Consider the following 25,291-nt stretch of genomic DNA (forward strand, 5'->3'; position numbering starts at 1 on the left):
AACCGAATGAGCTGAAGTGGGGTGATAGTTAACTGTATGCATAGTAGGAGGTATAAATAGTAGCCTGTCTCTTTGAAAGAATACCTTAACACCTTATGGCTTTTACTGAACTGAAAAAAAAAAAAATTAGTTGTTTTTCTTCACTTTCTAATTTTTCTGGTATCCTTCATTATTCACTTTCAACAGGGACAGCTGTCCCCAATATCACCTGGGGCTTTGCTGATGGCTTATGGTGATTAGTCTAAGACGCACGTTGCATAGCGTGTCGCGCAAAAGCCAGGGTTTCCTGGTTACAGGATCGATCCTCACCCCCATTTGCTGAATGCAAGATTCCCAGTGATTTTCCCACTTGCTCCATTCCCACTGATCTTCTTTCTCTCTTGTCCTGCTCTCCGTTCTCTGCTTGCTCTCTTTTCTTTTGGCCCCACCCAGGTCTGAGACGGGTTCTAGGACCTTAGTATAAGCTTGTGCTCAAGGATGGTCACTTTACTTGGGGTGTGTGTGTGGGGGTGGAGGGGGGCGGGGAGGATGATAGAAAGGAGGAAAGAGGAAGAAAACTCTGGTTAGGGTAGCAGCCCCTGTAGAAACCTCTGGGAGGATAGTTCACAGAAATACTTAGAAGGAGAGTGGGCTACTTAGAGGGAACAACCCAAAGTCTTGCAGGACTGTGGGGCATGATGGGAACTCATTTTATTTTATTTTTATTTATTTTTTAATATATTTTTATTGATTTTTTACAGAGAGGAAGAGAGAGAGATAGAGAGCCAGAAACGTTGATGAGAAAGAAACACCGACCAGCTGCCTCCTGCACACCCCCTACCGGGGATGTGCCCGCAACCAACGCACATGCCCCCGACCGGAATCGAACCCGGGACCCCTCAGTCCGCAGACCGATGCTCCACCACTGAGCCAAACAGGTTTCGGCGGGAACTCATTTGATTTTAAAGGGAGAGAACTGTGGGAAGAGGGAAGAAGGGCACTGACACTCATAAGAAAACCACTCCTGGTTTGGCGAGGACTAACCCTGTGTATATGTGCAGATAGGTGACCTACACAAAATCAGGGTATGGAATAGCTCAACAATACCCGCTCCCCCCCTCCAGCTGATGCAGCCGGGAAGGATGCTTAACGGAGTCCCACAGGCCCGGACTGATCCCATGTTACTATACAATGGGCATCGATAGGCATGTTAGGACTCCGCTATCCGCCAGGTAAGGTTTATTACCTGTCAAGGGGCTGAGCTTCTGTTGAAGGACCTAAAGGAGGTTTGAACCGAAACCCTTGCTTGTAGTTGGTTACAGGTGAGGCCCACGAGCCACATTTCTGCCTTCTGCAGAAGCAGTCCCTCAGCGCCCATCCATACACCCACACTCCAAAGGAAACAAAACCTCGCTAGGAGTCCTTTACATGGTTATTGCCCCTCTCTGTGCTGGCTTAAGCTCACTTGCCACAGCCTAGATTAAAAGGCCATAAGGATATTTAACGATTGCACTTAGCATTCTAGGCGAGAAGGGTGGTTTCCCTACCCAAATCTCTCTGTCCCTCCAAGTGACTGCAGACCTTGCCCCGGCAAAACACCCTGTCTTTCCCCTCAGAGTGTTTCGTATTTTTGAGTAGTTCCAACAGAGGCCAAAGGAACCTCAAAACCTAAAATATCGGTCCCTTGAGAAAAAGCTCACTGACCCCTGCTTTAAGCCACTGTGAGTCAGGGGCGAGGCACATCCAGGCTGCAGACCGACTGGCCCTGCCGAGGCGTTGGAGGTGAGTTAATTAGACGTGTAACCAAATATAGCAGGCTAGTTTTTAAGTGGATCCTTTTGTATGGCCCGTGAATAACGTTATAAATAGCCCAACGGCCCTTGGCAGGAAAAAGGTTCCCCACCCCTGCATGGCAACTCAATTCATTTCGAATGGATACAAAGGCTGTGGTGACTAGCAAAATAAAACAAAATTAAAAATAAAAATAAAAAATAAAAGAGTGCCACAGCCCTAAGAGAGAGGGCACAGCATACTCTGATAATTAGCAGGGCTTAGGGTGATGTGTTGCGTCCACCCCAGCATGCAAGAGGGCATCTCAGCACACGTTTCACGCTCCTCCCCAAGAACTCACCTGTTTGGTGTAAAGGACAAACCACTGCCAGCGACTGTCCTCGCTGTACTGGAATCGGAGCTCCAGGTTCTGGTTGAGGGTTCGCTGGGGCCCATCCATATCCAGCAGAGTCCCCTTCGGAGGAAAAGACATTATTTGACACTAGAGGCCCGGTGCGTGAAATTCGTGCACTCGGAGTGGGGGTTCCTCTCAGCCTAGACTGCACCCTCTCACAGTCTGGGAGCCCTCAGGGGATGTCTGACTGATGGCTTAGGCCTGCTCCCTTAGCGCTGCTGCAGAGGCAGGGGAGGCTCCCACCACTGCTGCTGTGCTAGCCAGCCATGAGCCCCAGAAGGTTGAGTGGTGCTCCCCCTGTGGGAGCACACTAACCACCAGGGGGCAGCTCCTGCATTGAGCATCTGCCCCCTGATGGTCAGTGCGTGTCATAGCGATGGGTTGTTCTGCTATTTGGTCGATTTTGCATATTACCCTTTAATTATATAGGATTTGATAGAAGTTGAAGTGGCACAGGCTGCAAGGCATGCGGGGGTGAGAGAATAGGCTTAGAGAGGAAGGTGAGGGCAGGTCCTGAAAGCCCGGTACAGCCTCATTTATTATTATTCTCCCTGGTTTTTGCTCTACAGCATCCATCCTTCTTTCTCCTAGTGATGGAGTCTCATATTCCCTTGGGAAAGCCATCTCTCCTCCACTATGGCTATGTGGGTAGGATCCTCAAGGAATGCTGCCTCCCTGAAGGGTGTCACATGACCCAAACTCAGTCCACTTGAACAAACACTCCTTGTGCCCCTCATTTAGTTCCACAACAGAGAGACCCAAGGAGGAGGTCCTGACGAGGAATCCCTAGAAACCCTGACCTCCTGTGGCTCCTGACTCTCCTAAGTCTCTGTTTCCACCTTTCCTTTAAGTCAGCGGGTTCCCCATATCCCTCCAACAAACCCCTTTTCCCCTAGAGCCACAGTGTTGTTTTCTGTTGCTTGCCACCCAACAACCCTAACTGTTACAGGTTTTATAAGCCAAACTAAGGAGTCTGGACTTGATCTTCAGGGCAATAGGCACTTACTTTTAAGATTTTAAAAGCTACATAATAATACAATTATATTTCTATTTTAGAAATATTGGTCTGACGGCATCCATGTAAAAACTGAACTTGGAAACAGCTGTTTTCTGACACTGAATGGCAGGTAATATAGAACTGTTCATGTTGAGTGAGGGAGAATAATAACAAGTGAGGTGAGCTCTACAATGACCCCGCTCACTCCCTGGGGACTTTCCAGGACGCGGCACAAGGAGGGGAACCCAAACAGAGCCCAGAGGTGGCGCTGTGTTGAGGAGGAGAGAGAAACACGTGAAGAAGTCCAGGTTAGCATTTGTGGCGCAGACGACCAAACACGAGGGCTTTTATACAGAGAAAAAGCTCCAGAGAGCTCATGTCAAATCCTTGGCTGAATAATGAGAATGTGCATGTGTGGGGTGTACAGATGTTCATGCACATCTGTGCATGTGAGGCTGGGGAGAGAAGCTGTAGGTTGAACAAATCCAGGAACTCACAAATTTGGGGCTGGACGTGGGTTTGCGTTTCTGTCAACCACAGCAGAGAGACCATCATGAACAAAACATTGGGAGAGTCCAAAGAATGCTGGATAATGAGTGACAGCTAATGAGTAAAGGATTAAATTAGCTCTCAAGGCTGTTCTTGACCTGCCTAAAGAGAGCTTAAAAGCAAGCCTATCATGAATTAATTTAAAAGCCAATCCCAAGGAACTTAATTGCATGCCAGCACAAAGTCTAATTACTCTTTAAAGGAATACCACAAAATCCAGCATTCAACAATGCAAATTCACAGTGTTCAACACACCAAAAAAAAAAAAAAAAAAAAATTACCTGGCTTGCAAAATAGGAGAAAGTGTGCCCTGCAAACAGGAGAAAAATCAATCAGTAGAAACAGACTCAGAAATTACAGAAATAATGGGATTAGTAGACAACAATATTAAAACAGTTACTTTGAATATATTCCACACACTCAAGCATTTAGAGAAAAACATAGAATGACAAGAAAAAAATGGAGATGTGAAAAGGGACCTATATGGAACTTTTAGCGATGAAAAATATAATAATAGAAATAAAAGATCAATAACCTTAAAACCATAGCCACAGAAGGTACTGAAAATGAAGCACAGAAAGAACAAAGACTGAACCAAAACCATAGTGAGATACCACTGTACACATACATTAGGCTGATGATGATTTCAAAAACCAGACAATAGCCAAAACCGGTTTGGCTCAGTGGATAGAGCGTCGGCCTGCATACTGAAAGGTTCCAGGTTCGATTCCAGTCAAGGGCATGTACGTTGGTTGCTGGCACATCCCCAGTGGGGGGTCAGCGGGGGTGTGTGTGTGCAGGAGGCAACTGATACATGTTTCTCTCTCATCAATGTTTCTGACTCTCTATCCCTCTCTGTAAAAAATCAATAATATATACATATATAATATATATATATATATATATATATATATATATATATATATATATAAAAGAGTACAAAAAAGAACTACAGAGAAAGTATTTGTAAACCACATATATCCAACAAAGGAATAATAGCTAGAATTTATTAAGTGCTCTCAAAATTCAACAGTAAAACAATCCTATATAATAAAGGCCTAACATGCTAAGTGTCAGGTCATCTGGTTGGTTGTTCAACCAATCAAAGCGTAATATGCTAATGATATGCTAAGACCACTCAACCAATTGCTATCCTGTGCACTGACCACCAGGGGGCAGACACTCTGACTCTTCGACTGGTAGGTTAGCTTGCTGCTGGGATCCTGCTGATCAGGACTGAGCAAGGTGGGCTGGACACACCCTGGAGCCTTCCCAAGGTCCCTCCCCAGCTGGCCAACATCCTGCATCCCTCCCTGGCCCTGATCATGTTCCGGTGGGGTCCTTCGGCCTGGCCTGCACCCTCTTGCAATACAGGACCCCTCGGGGAGATGTCAGAGAGCAGGTTTTGGCCCGATCCTGCAGGCCAGGCGGAGGGACCCCACTGGTACACAGATTCATGCACCAGACCTCTAGTCCAATTAGAAAAATGTGGAAAATATATGAAAAGAAGATAACACAGATGGCAAATAACCTCATGAAGAGATTTGCAACATCACTAGCCTTGAGGGAAATGCAAATTGAAACCACAATGGAATACCATTACACACTTATCAGAATAATTAAAATAAGCAACAGTGACAGTGCCAAATGTGGATGAGGATGCAGATAAACTACATTACTTACACATTGCTGGTGGGAATGTAAATTGGTACAACCAGCCACTCTTGAAAACAATTTGGCACTTTCTTAAAGAAACTAAACTTGCAACTTCCATATGACGCATCAATTGCACTCCTGGGCATTTATATGAGAGAAATAAAGACTTGTGATCAGGCAATAACCTGTCACAGGAATATTTATAGGAGCTTTATCATAGCAGCTAAAACCTTTCATTGGGTGAATGGCTAACCAAATTTTAGCCATTTCATACCATGGACTACTACTCAGCAATAAAAAGAAACAAACTACCGATATAACCCAACAACCTGGGTGAATTTCCAAAGAATTATGCCGAGTAAAGAAAATCCAATCCCAAAAGGCTACACACTGCAGGATTCCATTCATCTAACATTCTTAGCTTTATGTACATTTTTTACCTTCTAAGAATAGTCAATGTCTATTATTCACGGGAGCTGTGTTCTATAAAGTCGCTGAATCGTACATAGCCCCAGAGGAAAGACAGGTTTAGGTTCCTGAGAACCTCGGATCCCATTTTCATCAACTGATCAAATACATAGCCTCTTTTTAAAAAAATATATTTTATTGATTTTTTTTTTTACAGAGAGGAAGAGAGAGGGATATAGTCAGAAACATCGATGAGAGAGAATCATCGATCAGCTGCCTCCTGGACCCCTCCCCCCCCACCAGGGATGTGCCCACAACCAAGGTACATGCCCTTGACGGAATCGAACCCGGGACCCTTCAGTCCGCAGGCTGACGCTCTATCCACTGAGCCAAGCTGGTTTCAGCTACATAGCCTCTTTTTATGTGCAATTTTTTAAAAAACAGTTTATTGATGCATAATATGCAAATGCTGCACATATATATATATATATATATATATATATATATTATTGATCTTTTACAGAAAGGAAGAGAGAGGAATAGAGAGTTAGAAACATGGATGAGAGAGAATCATCGATCAGCTGCCTTTTGCACACCCCCTACTGGGGATGTGCCTGCAACCAAGGTACATGCCCTTGACCGGAATCGAACCTGGGGCCTTTCAGTCCACAGACCGACACTCTATCCACTGAGCCAAACCGGTTTCGGCCGCTGCACATATTTAATGTATACACTTGGATGAGTTTGGACACATGAGTACATCCATGAAACCACCGCCACCATCAAGGTAATAAATACATCCATCACCTCCAAAAGTTTCAAGCCATGTTCTTGAAATGACACGCTACGGAAATGGCAAACAGATTAGTGGTTGCCAGGGGTTAAGGAAGATATAACTATAAAAGACCACTCGAGGTACTGATTCAAATGGCAGACCTGTCTCCATGTCAACGGTGTCATCCAGAAACAACAGGATTTGGCCCTAGCTGGTTTGGCTCAGTGGGTAGCATGCTGGCCTGGGGACTGAGGGGTCCTGGGTTCAATTCCCGTTAAGGGCGCACACCTCTAGCCCAGGACGCATGCAGGAGACAACCCATCAATGTGTCTCTCTCACATCAATGCTTCTCTGTCTCTGTCTTCCTCCCTCCCTTCCATTCTCTCTCTAAAAATCAATGGAAAATGTCCTTGGGTGAGGATTAACAATACATATACATATACATATACATATACATATACATATACATATACATATACATATACATATACACATACACATACACATACATATACATATACATATATATGTATGTGTATATGTATATGTATATGTATATGTATGTGTATATGTATCAATAGGGTCTTCAGTCATGAGTAGACACGTTAAGTCACGGGTGAGGCAGTGCCAGATACTCACCAGGAAGGTGACCTGCCAGCACTTCACTCTGCTCATCTGGAAGACGACCTGCTGGGTCTGGCTGTCGGGCAGGGTGACGCAGCAGCTGATCTCGTTGCTGCCGACGGAGAGCACAGCCCCGCAGCCCGGCTCCGGGTGGTCACAGGTGCACGGGTCCAGCTGCACGTAGCCATAGTGCCGCACCTCCCGGGCCAGCTCCAGAAACTGCTCCAGAGGGAGGTGTGGGGAGGGAGGAGGAAGCACAGGCCACGTGAAACAGAGGCAAACCTCATGCGAGAAGCAGCTGCCGCCCTGGTAGGCCACGTGCCACAGAGGGGCGGGAAGGTGCCTTTTCCTTCTGCACCAGGGGGCGGAAGGCAAGGCCCCGTGTGCTGGCCGACAGCGAGGCCGGGGAAGGTCATGGGTGCGTCCGGCCAGGGCAGGGACCGCTCCTGCCTCATCCACCATGCGCCCCTGCTCCCGTCACAGTGCTCAGGAACAGTCAGAGTGAAAATGTCCCATGGCTGAATGGTGACTGAGGAAGAGCGACTCGACTGAGAAGATACAATTCCATCTCAGCAAAATAAGCAAAAAGTGTACATTTAAAATGTCATCTTTTTATGTAAAAATAAATAAATAAATAAATAAATAAATAAATAAATAAATAAATGGTTTAAAAAAAAAAGTCATCTTTTTAAGGGTGGGCTAGAAGGGGTCGAGGGTCAGGGGAGGATATATGTAATACTTTCAACAATAAAGACTTAGCCCCACTGGTGTGGCTCAGCAGTTGAGCACCAATCCAGGCAGCAAGAGGTCACTGGTTTGATTCCCAGACAGGCCACATGCCTGGGTTTCGGGCTCCATCCCCAATAGGGGGTGTGCAGGAGGCAGCCGATCCCTGTTACTCTCTCAACAATGTTTCTATCTCTCTGGCCCTTTCCCTCCCTCTCTCTAAAATCGATAAAAATGTATATATTTTTTTTAAATGTTGAGGGTCTGTATTAATTAACTTGATAAAGGACTCATCGTATGTTATTTGTATTTTTCAAAATCTTTAAACTAAAAGCATTTATTAATTTTATAACCATAAAAAACAATAAAAGTGTTCTCATGACCTAACCAGTTTGGCTCAATAGATAGAGCATCAGCCTGCGGACTGAAGGGTCCCAGGTTTGATTCTGGTCAAGGGCATGTACTTTGGTTGCGGGCACATCCCCAGTAGGGGGCTTGCAGGAGGCAGCTGATCGATGTTTCTCTCATGGATGTTTCTAACTCTCTATCCCTCTCCCTTCCTCTCTGTAAAAAAATCAATAAAATATATTTCAAAAATAAAAATGAAATGAACGTGGTCTTGTTGTGTAAGACTGTGTTCAGTGCTTGGTGGATCTATAAATTATAGAAACAGCCCCACTCCACTCGGTTTCTTTACGTCCCTCCCAGGGGTCTCCTTTGGTGCCACATTTGACCCACCTCTGCTTGCTTGTCTTCTGCCTGGAGAGCCTCTAGTTTCTGCCTCTGGGCCGGAGTGGGTTTGGCCCATCCTCTCTGGATGTCCTGGATGGCCTTAACACAACATAAGTCACAAAATTAGCAAACTTAGAAGAAATGAATTCATCCGACAAGAACATACTCACGGATGAAAGGTTAGAAAAACAGACCCAAACTATACCCTGTATGTTTTAAAAGTTACTTTTTAAATTAGTAGAAAGAGGTGGTTCAGTGGTTTGGGGACAACTGGCCATACTTGGAAAAGAAAGTCAAGTTAGCTCTTTCTCCACACCACCCATAAAGAACCCAGGTACGTTAAAGATCTAAGTGTAAACGGGAAGGGGGGGAGGGGGGGAATAAAGGTGACTATTTTCTATCTGATCTTGAGGTAGGAGATAGCTTTTTAAGATACAAAGACAAAATGTCATAATGAAGAAATATATCATACGTGAAAATATAAAACTTCTGCCTATAAAAACCACATAAAACAAAACCAACAAGAAAATGTCAAACCAGGGAAAATGAATGTACCATATGAGGCAAAGAATTAATATGATTTAGAGAGAGTTATAGAACAATGCAAACAAACCTCCTTAGTAGGTGCAGTAAGTATTGTTAAATTCCCTTTCTATACCTTGAGTTTTTAGCAAAGGCCAGCATAGGAGGACCCTAATTAAGTTAATAACAATGTACCTACCTATACAGTTTAAGTTTAAAAAATTTGGCTCTCAAAAGAAATTTCAATCTTTTGTTGTACTGTTGATATTTGGCTCTGCTGACTAATGAGTTTGCCGACCACTGGGCTAGAATAATGAGTGTCAGTTGCAAATTCGGACCATGATGGTAGAAATGGATTCTGTTTCCCCTATAAAGTCTCTCACCACCACCACCCTCCTCCGTGGTAAAATACACATAACACTTTTCACGTGAACCACTTGCAAATGTACGATCCAGAGACACTAAGACATCCACAGTGCTGTGTCACCATCACGACTCTCTACACCTAAAATGTCTCCATCAAACCCTAGCAAAAATCCTGTACCCTCAAGCAGTAACTCCTCCCCTCCCGTCCCCAGCCCTGTTCTACTTCCTGTCGTTGTGAATTTGCCTATTCTAGGTAGAGAGATAGAATTCTTCTCCACAATTTTCCCCCCAATGGTTTAAACCCAAAGGGCCTCTCCTACGTGGCGTTCTGATGACTCCTGGTTGCCCTCACCTGCAGGTAGATCAGATTCACCGCTGCTCTGCAGTCCATCAGCATGGAGTCGAGGGATGGGTCCATGTACCTGCACGGTTCAGGAGCATTAAGTTAATTCACAGGACACGGCTCACGGGCCTGCGGCCAGAAGGATGCCTGCGTTCTCACCGCAGCGATGGCCCTCTTCCTTCTGAACCAAGGCCCTTTTGCTGGCAAAGCCCCACACTCTACCTACTTGCCTGGCCTTTAGTTTCTCCCTCTGCCTCTTTGGTCCCCTGTTTTCTCTATTCTGTAAGCTCTTGCCTGGTGGGCATTGAGAGCGAAGGTGCAAAAATATAAAACTTCAGGGAATGGTGCGCGTCCCTGTTCACACGCAGCCCCACTGTGGGTCGCGAAGTCCTGCGTGGATGTTCTCCACCCCAGTGCGCTCACTTGCCAGTACCCACACCCGTATGACTCCCGGTGCCCACGCCACCTCCTCTCTTGCCTGAGCTGCTCTGGTAACCTCCTCCCCAGACCTTCTGCCTCAGTGGTATTCCCTCATCTCATGCTCCACTTTCTAACAAGAGGGGTCTCTCCTGGGTAACCTTTCAGACCCTCCTGCCAGAAGTCAGGCCATCTGTCTTGCTCCCCTCCAAGGCTCTCCATAGCACCCCTGCTTTCACTTCCAGCTCCAGCTCTTACCCCACTCCCCTCCCCGACCCTCTCCAGCCCAACCACCTTTTCTCTCCTCTCCCTCTGCCTGGACCTCCATCCCTGACCTGTCTCACTAACCTCCATCCCTGACCTGCCTGCTCCTCCTGGCGAGCCTCACCCTCACGTCCCCTCCTCTGTGCTTTCTCAGCACCCCAAGTTCATCCTGAGCACTGCTCTGATCAAACTGATCTTAATGCCAAGTGTAAGGACCCTTGAGCCCAGGGCCTGGGCCCTCTTCAGGGTTGCCCCTCTGGGCCTTGGCAAAGTGACTTGCAAATAGTAGGGCTCCATGTCTGACTAATGGATCCAGCGTCAGGAGGATGAATGGAAATGACGGTCACTGTATAAGCACAGTCGCATGCTAAGAATCGACAGAAAGTCAGGAAAGGGTGAAGGCAGAGGTGAGCAGAACCACTCAGATGTGTAGGGTGAACAGACGATGGGATTGGCTGAGACTAGGAAAAGGACGGCAATCCTCGTTGAAAATCAACTTCCTTCTGGGCCGTGGGACAAACAGCTGAAGCATTCCTACTTATAAGCTACTATTTCACTCATGCCTCCCAAGGGCAACTGTTACATCAGAGTTAGAGAGCCCCCAGACCCTTCCCAAATTGGTGCTCAGAGAGGCCAGGGTGAGCATCCTCTGGTCTGAAAGGGACCCTATCCCCCTTGGAGAGGTGCACCAGGAATTCATGGGCAGAGGAAAATCCCTAAGACTCGGTGATTGCTGAGAATCCCACAGCTCGTGGCCATGGAGCTTGCCTCCCTGCCCCCATCCTACAAGACTTCACCCCCAAGTGGACAGGCACCTGCAGGGTCCTGTGCCAGGCCCCCCCCTCCCCCCCGGCTGGTCACCTGACCCTGACCTCTGACAGCTGAAGTGAGACCTTCTCTCCTCCCAGTTCCAAAGGCAATCTGCCCGGATGTGAGATGCTGGCTTGTAGGTAGACATTTTATCTTGCACTTAGGATTGAGCATTTACCAGTGTCATGGAGACACAGGCAAAGCCCAGTGTTCTATTCAAGCTTCAAGGTGAGAATCAGAATCCTCATCTCTCCTCTGATCTTATGCTCTCTGAAGAGCTCATGAGCCACAAGTCTAAGCCCCAAGGACTGCGGTGGTGGTGGTGGTTGTTGTTATCATCATTATTATCCTCAAGATAACAATAATAAACAAGGCCAAAATGCATTGAGCATATGGGATCATTTTACTTAACCCTCACAATAATCCTGTGAGGTAGGCTCTATTGTTTTTATCCCCATTTTACAGGTAGAGAAACCAAGTCTTAGAGAGCTTAAATAATCTGGCTAAATCCTGAGAGAGTTGAGACTTAGATTCCCATACTGTGACCCCAGGAACAACCGTGCTCAGCCCCTCGTTATACTAAGCAGCTACTCTATAGACCCTTAGATGGATCTGCTAAGAGTTTTTCCTTTTCCCTTCTCAGCGTTCCAGATCTTGACCGTTTCTCAGAATACTTCTGAATAACCGTAAGTGAACTTAAAGCCTTGCTGGGAATATGTTTCCAGAATTCAAAACCGCAGACCAGAGTTCTCACAGGGCATCACAAGGTCAAGATAACGGCTATTCCTAGATTTCAAAATGCCTTTCTTTCAAGCTTCTGTGCTCATATTACAGAATAACTGGGCTGGGAGCGAGTGAGCCAAAGATGCAATCCTATACAGCCGTGGTAATGACTACAGGTTATAGGTTATGTGAGGGGGTGGGTGAGGGGAGAGCCCTGCTTCTTTTTCTTTTTTTATTTTTTTCTGTTTGTTCACTCTCTGTAGGGCCCTCTGTTTCTGGGAGAAATGGTAGTATTTTCTGCCAGGTGCCCTATTGATCTTAGGAACATGGCTGCTCCTGGTATAGATGCGCTTATTATTGAAATCCTTTAGGAATGTAAGCTGACCACTTAGAGTTCAGATGCACTGCACGTTGGCCGAGTCCACCCTTTGCCTGGAGGGAATACCACAGGTCAATAGATGAAGTGATCTGCTTGCCATCCTCAACAAATTCCTTCCATCAATACAGTCAGTAATTTCTCTCCATTACCTGTTTCAACCCCAACCCAATGGCCTTGTTCAAGCTTGACCTTCAAGGCCACCATCTTCATGATAATACCTCTCGAGTATTTACTTGAAACCAGTGAAAATCATCCTCCACACCCTTCCTGGAGGACAGATCGTCTAGTCATTCCCCTCTCTGTCTTCTTCACTGTTTTCCTCTTCGCCTTCCCCAAGCTCCCTCCTGGTCTCTGACTAGCTGTTGGACTGTGAGGCGACAGGTGAGGATGGCCAGTTCTGATCAGCCGCGGTAGACAGCCTCGGATGCCGAACGTCATGATGCTTACTCACCACTTCCGGAGCCCGACCTTGCAGTCTTCCAGTTCGGAACTTCGGAGACTCACATGAGGGAGTTCAAAGTCCGCTAACTTTTTCATGACTAGAGAGAGAGGAAGAGGCATCTCATTGGTTAAGAGAGCACAGGTAGTTTGTTTTACATCCAGAGCTTTAAAATGAGAACATAAAGCATTACTATTGCAAAGAGTAAAGTATAATAATAATAATAAACATATTCTCTTGCATTGGTATGTAATTCTTAGCTTTCTAAAGTTAATTTAAAAAATAACATTTTATCTTCATAAAATACCAGCATCTTGAGTGAGCTGTATGTTACACTGGGATGCAGATGGAGAAACTGCGGTCCAGAGCGGCCTGGTGCCTTGGCCGGCACACCACAATCCCAGCGGCCACGCCAGTTCACAAAGCCCTTAACTTCACCTGCAAGGCACTCCCCCACAGCCTCTTGAGGACAAAAGCAAAAAACTCTGAGATAATCTACAGCATTTCACAACTAAAAAACTTGCAGTATCTAGAAGTGCACTGTAGAGAAAGCAAAAGCTATATGAATGGGATTGTCGTTTTTTACTCTCTTGTTATATCTTTTTTTAAAGACCTAAGAACTTAGTTATGTCAGCTGAACTTTTCAGCAAATATTCCTTAACAAGGAGAAGTGATGGTGTGATGAGATGTCCTGATGTCTGGAGTCCTGCGCTCCAGTCAGAAGGGGGATCTGGGGTGTCTTGAGGTCAGCACAGGGCGCATGGATGAAGCTGAGACAGACATCGGATTGGGACTGGGGCAGGCACAAGAGGAAGTGCAGTCACTGGAAAAGCCTGACTTCCTGCTCATGTCCATGCCACCTCTCTAGGGCTACGTGACTCCAGCTCACCCTGAACACAGACACAACCTCTTGCCCCCAAACTTTTGGAACTGACAGCTGATAGCCCTCCTACATCTCTGGGCCGAGCATCTGCCCATGTGGCATCCCCTCTGCCCTTACCAGAGAGCTTGCCCTCTTTGCAAAACCGAATGAGAAAGAGGCCGAAGTAGCCCAAGAGCTCCCGACACAGTCCAATTTTGTGCGACACCACCTTTAACCAAAGACAAAAAAAGGGGGTAGGAGTTAGGAGTGTCCACCATGTTTCCTGTGATGTGCAGAATCTGAAATTGCCTGTACACACAATAAAGAGCTCTGTAAAGGCTACAGTAGTGGTTGGCAAACTGAGGCTCACAAGTCGCTGTTGACTAATGAGTTTGCCGACCAATGAATGGGCTAGCAGACCTTAAAAGAAATATTTCCTGAACCTAGAATGGTATATACTTGCCCTAGCCCACTTGGCTCAGTGGGTAGAGCGTCAGCCTGCAAACCGAAGAGTCCCAGGTTCCATTCCGGCCAAGGGCACAGGCCTGGGATGCGGACCTTCCCAGGGGGACAGTCAGCGCGTCCTCTCCTGGCCCTGAGATCCCAGGGCAGAAATTTGGGGCATAGAGTTTGCAGGGGTGGGAGGAGGGGGAGGCGTGTTAGGAGAGAGCTGGAATAATTTCCTAAAAAACAGAGGGAGGACAGGCCCAGGGCAGAGCTGAGCATGGCCACTCTGGCGGAGGGGCCAGCGCTTTCTGGGTCTCAGCCCGGAGTCCTCAGCGAACCAGGACTCGGGGCTGGCTCAGAACTAGACCTGCTGGGCTGTTGGCTTCAGGGTTTCCGCGGTGAGGGAGGAGGGACAACTGGTTTTGCCTTTAAGAAAACCCGAGTCACTCTCTCCCAGGACCTGTCGCAGCCCGCCTGGAGGGGCCTGTTCTGGGCCCCACTGTCCTCTCTGTCCCCAGCCACGGAGCACCCCGTAAGGACGCGCTTGGCGTGTTCCCAGGGCACATGCCCTGGCCGAGCGCCAGGGAACTGGCAGCTGGCGTGGGAAGGCCCTGGGAGACGCTGGGAAGTCGGTGCCCACGGGGAGGGTGAATGCAGAGGCCTGGGGTGCCCGGCCAGTCTCCCAGAAAAGCCCAGCATCTCTACAGGTCGATCACCCAGCATGGAAGCATAGGCGGGAAGCTTCCAGAAGGTGACCGTATCCTGGTCCCTGCCTTCAAACAGGCTCCCTGCCTCCCGTTCCTTCCGGGGCTGCAGTGCAGGTGACGTTTACCTCCAGGACTCTTTCGGCGGTGTCCGAGGTGAGGATCTCGACTTCAATGCTCCTCCCGTCGGGCAGAAATATGTCCAGCGCGGCTTTCTTGGCGGCGATGCTGAACGTGTCCTGCCCACAGGAAGGCACAGTCAGTGCTGGGACCTTCACAGGGGGACAGTCAGCAGCGTTCTCTCCCGGCCCTGAGGGCCACTCACACCCAGAGGCACACTAGATCCCAGGGCAGAAATTTGGGGCATGGAGTTTGGGGGGGCAGAGGAGGGGTTAGGAGGGGTCTGGAGAGGTGCCGAGGCAATGCAATGCCATGGAGCTGGAATAATTTCCAAATAAACAACAAGGCATCCATTTTAGGGGGAAATCACCCACATGACCTTGGTGGTTTCAGGTTTTAACTCTCGCTTTTAATATTTCCAAGCATCTGTGAAAGTCCATAGAAGGCAATAATGTAAGATTCCGCTACAGCAAAAACCTGCGTGTGTGAGCTGAGGCCTGAATGTGGAAACGAGCTGCCGTCTGATCATGGGCACCCACTGAGGGCAGGGCACCGGCTGAGAGCAGCGCCCCATGTTCACGATTCTCAAGGGCATGCGGGATGCCCGGGCGGAGTGCAGACCCGGGGCCTGTGCAGCCCCTGGATGGAGCACTCTAACGTGTCAAGGACACACCAGGGACACCGAGGCCCTCGGGGTTTAGGGAAGTTCGAAGCTGAGAGGGACTGGTGCTCAGTTTCTATATAGAGAGAGGCCCTGCGAGGAGGCATGGCCAGGGCTGCCCTGGCCCCACAGGGTGGCTGTACCCAGCGGGGCGCTGTTTCTAGTGCCGCTCAGTGGATAGAGCATACGCTCTCCGACTAAAAGGTCCAGGTTTCTATTCCGGCCAAGGGCACATGCCTGGGTTGCGGGTTCCATCCCCAGTAGGGGGCATGCAGGAGGCAGCCGATCAATGAATCTCTCTCATCGTTGATGTTTCTACCTCTCTCTCCCTCTCCCTTCCTCTCTGAAATCAATAAAAATATGCGTATTTATTTTTAAAGAATTTAATGAGCTTATTTGAGCCAAACTGTCAACATATGCCGGGAAGCAGAACCTCAATGAATTGAGATAATGCTCCCTAAAAATATGTATATTTTTAAAAGCAGTGAAAACATTTTAAAAATAAATAAAATGCTAGATCATGATGTGAGGAACTGCAGTTAATGGTTTCACAGCTACACACTGTTAGGCCCCGAGGGCAGAAACGAGACAGAGTGGAATGACTGAGCTTCCGCTCCTCCCCAGCACTCTGTATCAGGGAACAGCGGGCTCACCAAGCACAGAGCCTTCACAATTGAGGGACTGCCCCGGAGGACCTGGCCAGGGACCTGGCAAAACCCTGAAATAAAGGAGGAAAGAAACATGGCTAGCTCAGGGTAAAACATACGTAACCAAAAAATGATGCCACCGAGGAGATGAACATGATGGATGTATTAATAAGAATACAGCTTCTCTGAACTCAGATCTCTAAGAACAGATAAAAGCCTCAGAAAAGAGGCAAGAGAGTGAGAGGCTATCAAAGCAAGCTGGCAAAGTTCGCAGGAGAAATGAAAGGGGAAAATAAAACCGTCGTGAAGATCTTGTCGGAAGAAGCAACAGAGACGCTGCTGCACGCAGCTGGAGCACAGGGCTTCGGCAGGAAGGTCTAAAAGGAAAATACTGAGAGCCTCAGCGGGTAAAAACCTTTCATGTTACCTGGGAAAACAGGCACTCGAAACAAAGCTTCGATACTCTGGACTAATTTTTAAAAACCATATTGCACACACAAAAAGATGATAGAATCAAGACCAAACATCCCTCTGTGTACTGACAGAGAATGATTTGCAAGACGGAAGTTCTAAAATATAAGATTCAAACTGTGTGTAGGTAGATATATGTGACTATTTGTAACACAAAAACGATATCCGTACATGTGAATATTTGTATGTGTACAGACATGTGAAGAACACACACTGAGCTGGAAACCATAGGGACTCTGAGGTGTGGGGTGGTTTCTTTTATCCTGGACCCTTGTGTGCTGTTTGAATGTCACCACTATCATCACCTCAACAACTAACTTTTCAAAGAAAGGGAAAGTGTTTGCGAGAGTGTGTGTGTGTGCATGTGTATTTTTTATCCTCACCCAAGAATAAAAAAATCTTTTATTGACGAGAGAGAGAGGGGGGGGGGGAGGTATAAGAAAGAGAAACATCAATCAGTTGTTTCCTGCCGGGACCAGTTTGGCTCAATGGATAGAGCGTCGGCTTGGGGACCAAAGGGCCCCGGGTTCGATTCCGGTCAAGGGCATGTACCTTGGTTGTGGGCATATCCCCAGTAGGGGGTGTGCAAGAGGCAGCTGATCGATGACTCTCTCTCATTGATGTTTCGAACTCTCTATCTCTCTCCCTTCCACTCTGTACAAAAATCAATAAAATATATTTTTTAAAAAAAATCAGTTGTTTCCCCCACATGCCTGAACTGGGGATCAAACCCACAACCTTTTATGTATGGAACAATGATTCAAACAACTGAGTCACCTGGCCAGGGCTGTGTGTGTATTTTTTAAACAGTCAAGTATATATGTAAATACAAAAGACTACACAATAGAAGCTCTACAATCATTTCTTACATTGAGTGGACCAGTATATACACTGAGTGGCCAGATTGTTATGCATTCAGAGGTCATCATAATCTGGCCACTCAGTGTATATCAACACAGTTAAACAACTGAATAAATAAAATTTGCTTCTTGTTTTACAAAAGGTATCATTCTTCCCCGACTAAGGACCCAGTTCAATGCCACCACATCATTGTACAACTAAGTCTTTTGAAGTTTTTCTGTTCAGTCAAGAACATACCTTCAGCCAAAACCAGTTTGGCCCAGTGGATAGAGCGTCAGCCTGCGAACTGAAAGGTCCCAGGTTCGATTCCCGTCAGGGGCATGTACCTTGGTTGCGGGCACATCCCCAGTAGGGGGTGTGCAAGAGGCAGCTGGTCAATGATTCTCTCTCATCTGTGTTTCTAACTCTCTATCCCTCTCTCTTCCTCTCTTTAAAAATTCAATAAAAATAAAAAATAAAAAGAACATACCTTCAGGCAAAAAGGTGTTCCCATATGTACAACTAGAAGGAGTGGTGTATTCAACAACGTACCTGGGAAAGTTTCAGCCTCTCTCTGTGTACTGACATGGAATGTGGTCACGTGGCAGCGGCTTAGCCCAACTAAGTAAAGTGAGCTGCTGTATGTCACTCTGTTCAGATGGATTTTCTCTGTGACCCACTTATAATACAACTAGTGTCCCCGTGCATGGATTCGTGCACATTGAGAGGAAATGAATTAGAAGAAATTTTATTATCGCTATTCACCCTTTCTCTAGAATGGAAGTGTCAACCAAATTCACGATCAAAAATGACATATCAAAACACACTGTGCGATTGGCACCAGCAAGAGCTTTATATGTATCGTGCATGTGCGAGTCAACTTAGCCTTTTATATATATAGATTAGGAGCAGAGAATGTACAAGTCATGGTGGTATGGTCGTTACTGCTGCCCTGCTGGCTCCACCATAACACATTTGGGAATTTCAGCTACAGAAGTGGCATCCCACTCTGCTGGCAAGGCTCAGTGGCTGAGCATTGACCTATGAACCAGGAGGTCACATTTTGATTCCCATCAGAGCACATGTTCGATTGCCAACTCGATCCCCAGGAGGGTGCATGTGGGAGGCAGCTGACCAATGATTCTCTCTCATCATTGATGGTTTTCTCTCTCTCTCCCTCTCCCTTCCTCTCTGAAATCAACAAAAATTTAATAAATTCAAAACAAAGAAGTGGCATTCCTGCATTGTCATGGGGTCCTTCATGATACGAGGTTTTCGGGCCAGTTTTGAGGTGTACAGTACTTAAAAAGGTAGCTGCTTTATTAAATGAGCAAAAGGTCAAGTGACACATTAATTTTCCATCCAAGAATCTAACCGTCCAAAAGAACAAAATAGGAACCATCCTCCAAAGTGCTCCCAGTGAATGTGTATTACCCGAGTCCAGGCTCTGTGGGGCCGGAAACACACGCGTGGTTCACGTACAGACCAGTTCCACAGCGAAACAATGACCTTAGCAAAGAAGAGCAAGCTTACCAGCTGCACCCGCTTTAAGAAATCAACGAAGACTTCACTTCTCAACATGTTTGGGTCCACGGTTACTGAAAAACATGGACACGGAGCCGGGTCAGCATGGGGCTGGGCTACCTTCCCTATTCCCCTGCTCTGACCTCGGGAAGCCTCCAGACCTTGCTGCCTCCTGGAAGGCAGTAGAGCCTGTGACCTTTCAAATACATCAAAACTTGCAAGGGTTTTTTTTGTTATTTTTTAAAGAAAGGTATTTTTTAGCCGAAACTGGTTTGGCTCAGTGGATAGAGCCTCGGTCTGGGGACTGAAGGGTCCCGGATTCGATTCCGGTCAAGGGCATGTGCATTGGTTGCGGGCACATCCTCAGTAGGGGGTGTGCAGGAGGCAGCTGGTCGATGTTTCTCTCTCATCGATGTTTCTAGCTCTCTATCCCTCTCTCTTCCTCTCTGTAAAAACATCAATAAAATATATTTTTTTTAAAAAAGAAAGAAAGGTATTTTTTAATCATATACAAATACATACTACATGATTCCATTTACCTGACATGTGTCCAGAAGAAGAAAAGCTATAAAGACAGAATGAATGTAGTGGGTGACAGGGGCTAGTAGGGGAGAGGACTAGGGGGTGACTTATAATAGGAATGAGTTTCTTTTTTGGGTGATAAAAATGTTCTCAAATTAGACCATGGTGACAGTCGCACAATCCTGTAAATATAACCATGGGATTGTACACTTTAAATGAGTGGATTTCATTTTGTGAAACCTACATCTCATTAAATCTATATTAAAAAAAAAAATCCAAATACCTACCATTTTGCAAATAATGTTCCAACTGGTCCCTCCTCTCATTAGCCATAGATGTGGTCATCGCGAGGTAGTACTTTGGTGGAAAGGGAGGCAGGCAATTTCCAAAGACCCGTCTCAACTGAAAGATCCAGAAAACACACCTTTATGGCAAAGAGCCTCCAATTCAAGGTTGGTGAGAGAGGCCTGGTACATGAATTCGTGCATGGGTGGGGTCCAGCCAGCCTGGCCAGGGGGAGGGGACATGGGCGGTTGGCCGGCCTGCCTACTGGTCAAGCTCCTGGTTGAGGGGAAAATTTTTGCACATTAGCCTTTTATTACATAGGATATCCACTGAGTGTCCAGATTATTTTTTTTTAATATATTTTATTGATTTTTTACAGAGAGGAAGGGAGAGAAATAGAGAGCTAGAAACGCCGATGAGAGAGAAACATCAACCAGCTGCCTCCTGCACACCCCCTACCAGGGATGTGCCCGCAACCAATGTACATGCCCTTGACCAGAATCGAACCCGGGACCTTTCAGTAGGCAGACCAACGCTCTACCACTGAGCCAAACCAGCTTCGGCCAGTGTCCAGATTATTATGCGTTCAGATTATTATAATAATCTGGCCACTCAGTCTAGCTGTGCTTTACAACATGTATTCCTTACTTTGTCAGCTGAGGGCCTAGAAACAACATGGCAGTAGCAGAAAACACACATAGTGCCTGGATCGGAGTTTCTAATACTGTTCTCCAATAAAAGCTACCAGCGCGGCATGGAGAAATGGCTGATCTGGGACTGAGGCAGGAAATATACAAAATGAGTCTGAAGCATCTTGTTGCACCAGAAAATAGGGAAGTCCTTAGGGGGGGAAAAAAATCAGCAATAGGAATATATCAAAGAGACACAGGAGCAAACTGAAAGAGTTCCCACGGCCAGAGCTGGAACAAGTTGAGCAACAAAATAAAGTCATATTGAAGTACAGCCCAAAGAATAAAGCCACTATCCAGGAGTCCAAACAAGTATAAATGATTGAAGAAATGAATAAACAAACAAATCCTATGCAAATTCATTGTCACTCCAACACATAAGATGGCTGCCCCCATGTGGTCAAAATGACTGCCCCCATGTGGACACAAGTTGGCCACCACAAGATGGCCAGCAAGGGAGAGCAGTTGGGAGGGATCAGGCCAGCAGGGGAGGGCAGTTGGGAGGGACCAGGCCTACAAGGGAGGTCAGTTAGGGGCAATCAGGCTGGCAGGGGAGTGGTTAGGGAGTGATCAGGCTGGCAAGCAGAAGCGGTTAGGGAGTGATCAGGCTGGCAAGCAGAAGCGGTTAGGGGCAGTCAGGAAGGCAGGCAGGACATCCCTCGAGGGGACCAAGATTGGAGAGGGTGCAGGCTGGGCTGAGGGACACACACCCTCATGCACGAATTTCATGCACCAGCCCTCCAATAAATAGACAAATCTCCTGTGCAGAAGAATCTCAAATAATTTATGTGGACACTCATCCCACAGGAGAAAGAATATAAACTCCTAACCCTATGTGTGGGCTACACACAGTGACTTCCTTCCAAAAATACACTGTGGAAGAAGAGATACAAGAGTCACTACCTCAGCCAGGAGACCAAAGTTAACACCCACAGTGATGAGTCCTGCCGGTAGTGGCTGCCCTTTATAGGATCTGATGACAAGGGCTGCTGACCTCTGTGGTCTGCCTCCCAAAAACACATCACCACAATCTAGGCATGTGCAAACATCAGAGTCCAATAGAGCAGTGGTTGGCAAACCGCGGCTCACGAACCACACGTGGCTCACAAGCCGCGGTTTGCCACTCTGTTGACTAATGAGTTTGCCCACCACTGTCCCATACTTCCCTTTACCTCTTTGCACACAATATGCCACAATTGCCTAATTCTCACATCTTCCAACTACATAGTAACATTTAGTCTAGTCCCGTGGTCGGCAAACTCATTAGTCAACAGAGCAGCAAACCACGACTCAGGAGCTGAATGTGGCTCACAAGCCATGGTTTGCCAACCCCTGCAATAGAGGAACAGTCCACAAAATACCTAACCAGCACTCCTCAAGACAGTCCAGGTCATTCATAACAATGAAACCTAAGAAACTGTCACAGTGAAGAGAAGCCTAAGGGACGGGACAACTAAATGTAACGTGGTATCCTGGATGGGGTCGTGGAACAAAAATAGGACACCAGGTAAACACGGAAGTCTGAATAAATTATAGACTCCAGTTAATAATATTATAGCAACACTGGTTCATCAACTATAGCAAATGCACCATACTAACAGAAAACAAGCGGGAAAACCGGGTGCATGGTATCTAGAAATTCTGTACTACCTTTGTAATTCTTCTGTAAACCCACAACTGGTCTACAAAATTAACGTTTATTTTGAACAAACTGAATTCTGGCTTCTCTTGAAAAATCAGAAGGTCTGGAATCACTGAGTCCCCATTGTCTTAAGCCAGTGGTCAGCAAACAGTGGCTCAAGAGCCACATGTGGCTCTTTGGCCCTTTGAGTGTGGCTCTTCCACCAGACACCACAGCCTGGGTGAGTCTATTTTGAAGAAGTGGCATTAGAAGAAGTTTAAGTTTAAAAAGTTTGGTTCTCGCAGAAACCGGTTTGGTTCAGTGGATAGAGTGTCAGTCTGCGGACTAAAGAGTCCCAGGTTCGATTCCGGTCAAGGGCATGTACATTGGTTGCGGGCACATTCCCGGGGGGGGTGTGCAGGAGGCAGCTGGTCAATGTTTCTCTCTCATCGATGTTTCTAGCTTTCTGTCCCTCTCCCTTCCTCTCTATTAAAAAAATCAATAAAATATATTAAATTAAAAAAAAAAAAAGTTTGGCTCTCAAAAGAAATTTCAATCATTGTACTGTTGATATTTGGCTCTGCTGACTAATGAGCTTGCCGACCATTGTCTTAGAGGGTAGGCAGTACCCACCTCCCCCTTGCCTCTCACCTGAGCTGTGCCTCTCATTAAATTACCAGTCTGACTTCCATTTAAGTTTACAAACTTTCTTCTAAATCTGGCAGTATCAAGTTCTGTTTCTTTTCCACTCAAGGACATTTTCCTGCCATGCCAGAGACTGTCCAAAGGCACCTGCCCCACAGGGCAACTCAAACTTCTTGGGATTTATACACATCCAACGCCTATTGCCCCCCACCCCCCAAATCTCTGCTAATTCCATTAAATAGAAGCAGAACCCTGTCTCCTTTGCATGCAATTATTACTTTTTATTAATCGATTAAGTGATCTTTAAAAGGCAATTGCCTTCCTTGGCACATGTTCATAAATGGCGCAGCTGCTCCCGAATTGCTTGGGATGGCAGCAGGGCTGCCTGGGTTAAGCATCTCCAAGAGAGCATCTTGCAGAATCCTCCACCCTCAGGCCAAGATCTGGGGAGAAAGTCAGCAAGAATTCAGGTTCCAATACCCACCCCAGAGCAAAAACTCTCCCAGCAGGTTTTACAGCCTGAGCTGACTCTTCAAAAAATCCTTCCCCTCCCTTCTCTAATACGGCTGGAAGGGGAAGATAAACATACAACAAGCCGTGGGGAAGTCTGCCAAAAGTCACTCTCGACGCACAAGTTCTTCAACTCTATGGACATAGAGCCTTTCCTGCTGAAATCAGACAGCACGCAGTTTAGGTATAAAAATCCAGCAGCAACCTGAGAAAGGATACCTGGTATGATCGTTTAGCCCACTCTTTCAAAAAATTATTTCAAGAGAACAAAAGGAAAACCTACTTCTTCTGTTCTTGTATTGTGACATGTTTTTGTTTGGACATTTTTTAAAAGACAATGTTCAGATAATATGTACTTTAAAAAAAAAAAAAAATATATATATATATATATATATATATATATATATATATATATATATATAATGTATTTCAGAGAGGAAGAGAGAGGGAGAATGAAACATCAATAATGAGAGAGAATCATTGATTGGCTGCCTCCTGCACACCCCCTACTAGGGGATTGAGCCTGAAACCAGAGCATGTGCCTTTGACAGGAATTCAATCTGGGACCCTTCAGTCAGCAGGCCAAAGCTCTATCTTCCGAGCCAAACCAACTAGGGCCAGGTAATATGTACGTTAATCCCAGCACCATCTCTTGCCCCAGTTTCTCCATTCTGCAGTTCTGCCTTTTGACAGGAAGACTTAACTGGCCATCTGTGAAATATCACCTCCCTCCCCACCCTATATACTCACAGCCACATATCCACCAGAGAGCACTGACCTGGGACCAGTGAAATTACAGACACAAACAGTGGCCTTTCTACATCTTTGTTTCTAATGTTAACTCATTCATCCCACTTCTCCGAGACCCTTTATTATAAAAATCCCAGATTCATGGGATAAAGATACATGTAGACAAAAGGGGCCACATGCTGACCTGACAAGCTCAGGGGAGGCCTGCATGGCGGTCTTGCAAACTCAAAGACCTAAAGTCCCACAAAGGATGGTCTGAAATTAAACTTTAAAAGCAGTTATGGTGGGTAGTCACCTCTCAGGCCGGTATCTTCACTGACAAGGTCAACCTTTACCTCAACTGAGCCTATCAGTCTTTTTGCATCTACGATACCACACCCTTGAAATGTCTGGGTAACTTGTAACTTCCCTTTTTCCGGACCCCTTGGGGCACAACCTAATGTGCCTGGGCGCCAGGTCAGATACCACAAATTCCTTCAATGTTATCATGTTGACTGTTGGCTGTCCAGCACCCACCTAAGTACGTGCCTACCATTTTACTTTTTATCCATTCTTAGAGTTCCCCTTCCCCACCCACTCTCCTCCCCCTCCTCCTCCTCCTCCTCCTCCTCCTCCTCCTCCTCCTCCTCCTCCTCCTAGTCTATCACCAATGGATTTCATGTACCTACCTACATCCCTCCTTGGATTGCAATGTTTAAAAATAGATGAGAAACCGCCTTTCTCTGGACCATTATCTTAATATGTTGAGGTTCTACTTCTCAGCAATTGTGGACAGTTTGGCTCAAATGAACTCACAAAAATTCTTTGCAGGATTGAATGTTTTTACGTTAACATACAGAAGAAGTCAGGCAGGTCACATGACAGAGAGATGGGCAGCATTCATCAGCAGAGGGGTAAGCTGCCAGGCCTGAGGGAGCCTCACTTGGGGACAGGGCTGTGATGTCTTAGAAGGGCTCAGGTCACAACCGACCTCTTGGAAACACCACCATCTCCCCAGGTGCAGCTCATTGCATCAGCCTCCACGTCGCTCAGCTGGGCGGGAGCAGGGGCCGGCTCACCTGAGCCAGGTGCTTCTCGGCCTCAGAGTTACCCAGTTTGC

The 25,291-nt window shown here is 46.6% G+C and overlaps 1 protein-coding gene across 1 annotated transcript in view; it reads right to left on the reverse strand.

Annotated features, from left to right (window-relative positions):
- SNX31 (sorting nexin 31) overlaps positions 1–25,291 on the reverse strand; it is a gene marked incomplete at its 5' end in the record, with an annotated part of 38,329 nt that overhangs the window by 10,132 nt on the left and 2,906 nt on the right. The window contains 9 exons of the mRNA XM_084864628.1: positions 2,111–2,224; positions 7,189–7,392; positions 8,638–8,730; positions 9,872–9,941; positions 12,907–12,994; positions 13,895–13,985; positions 15,036–15,146; positions 19,180–19,244; positions 19,980–20,094. Coding sequence (XP_084720754.1) covers positions 2,111–2,224; positions 7,189–7,392; positions 8,638–8,730; positions 9,872–9,941; positions 12,907–12,994; positions 13,895–13,985; positions 15,036–15,146; positions 19,180–19,244; positions 19,980–20,094 — 951 coding nt within the window. The remainder of the gene's footprint in view (positions 1–2,110; positions 2,225–7,188; positions 7,393–8,637; positions 8,731–9,871; positions 9,942–12,906; positions 12,995–13,894; positions 13,986–15,035; positions 15,147–19,179; positions 19,245–19,979; positions 20,095–25,291) is intronic.

This window comes from Pipistrellus hanaki (assembly GCF_964339955.1).
Source record: "Pipistrellus hanaki genome assembly, chromosome: 17".
Classification (NCBI taxonomy): Eukaryota; Metazoa; Chordata; class Mammalia; order Chiroptera; family Vespertilionidae; genus Pipistrellus; species Pipistrellus hanaki.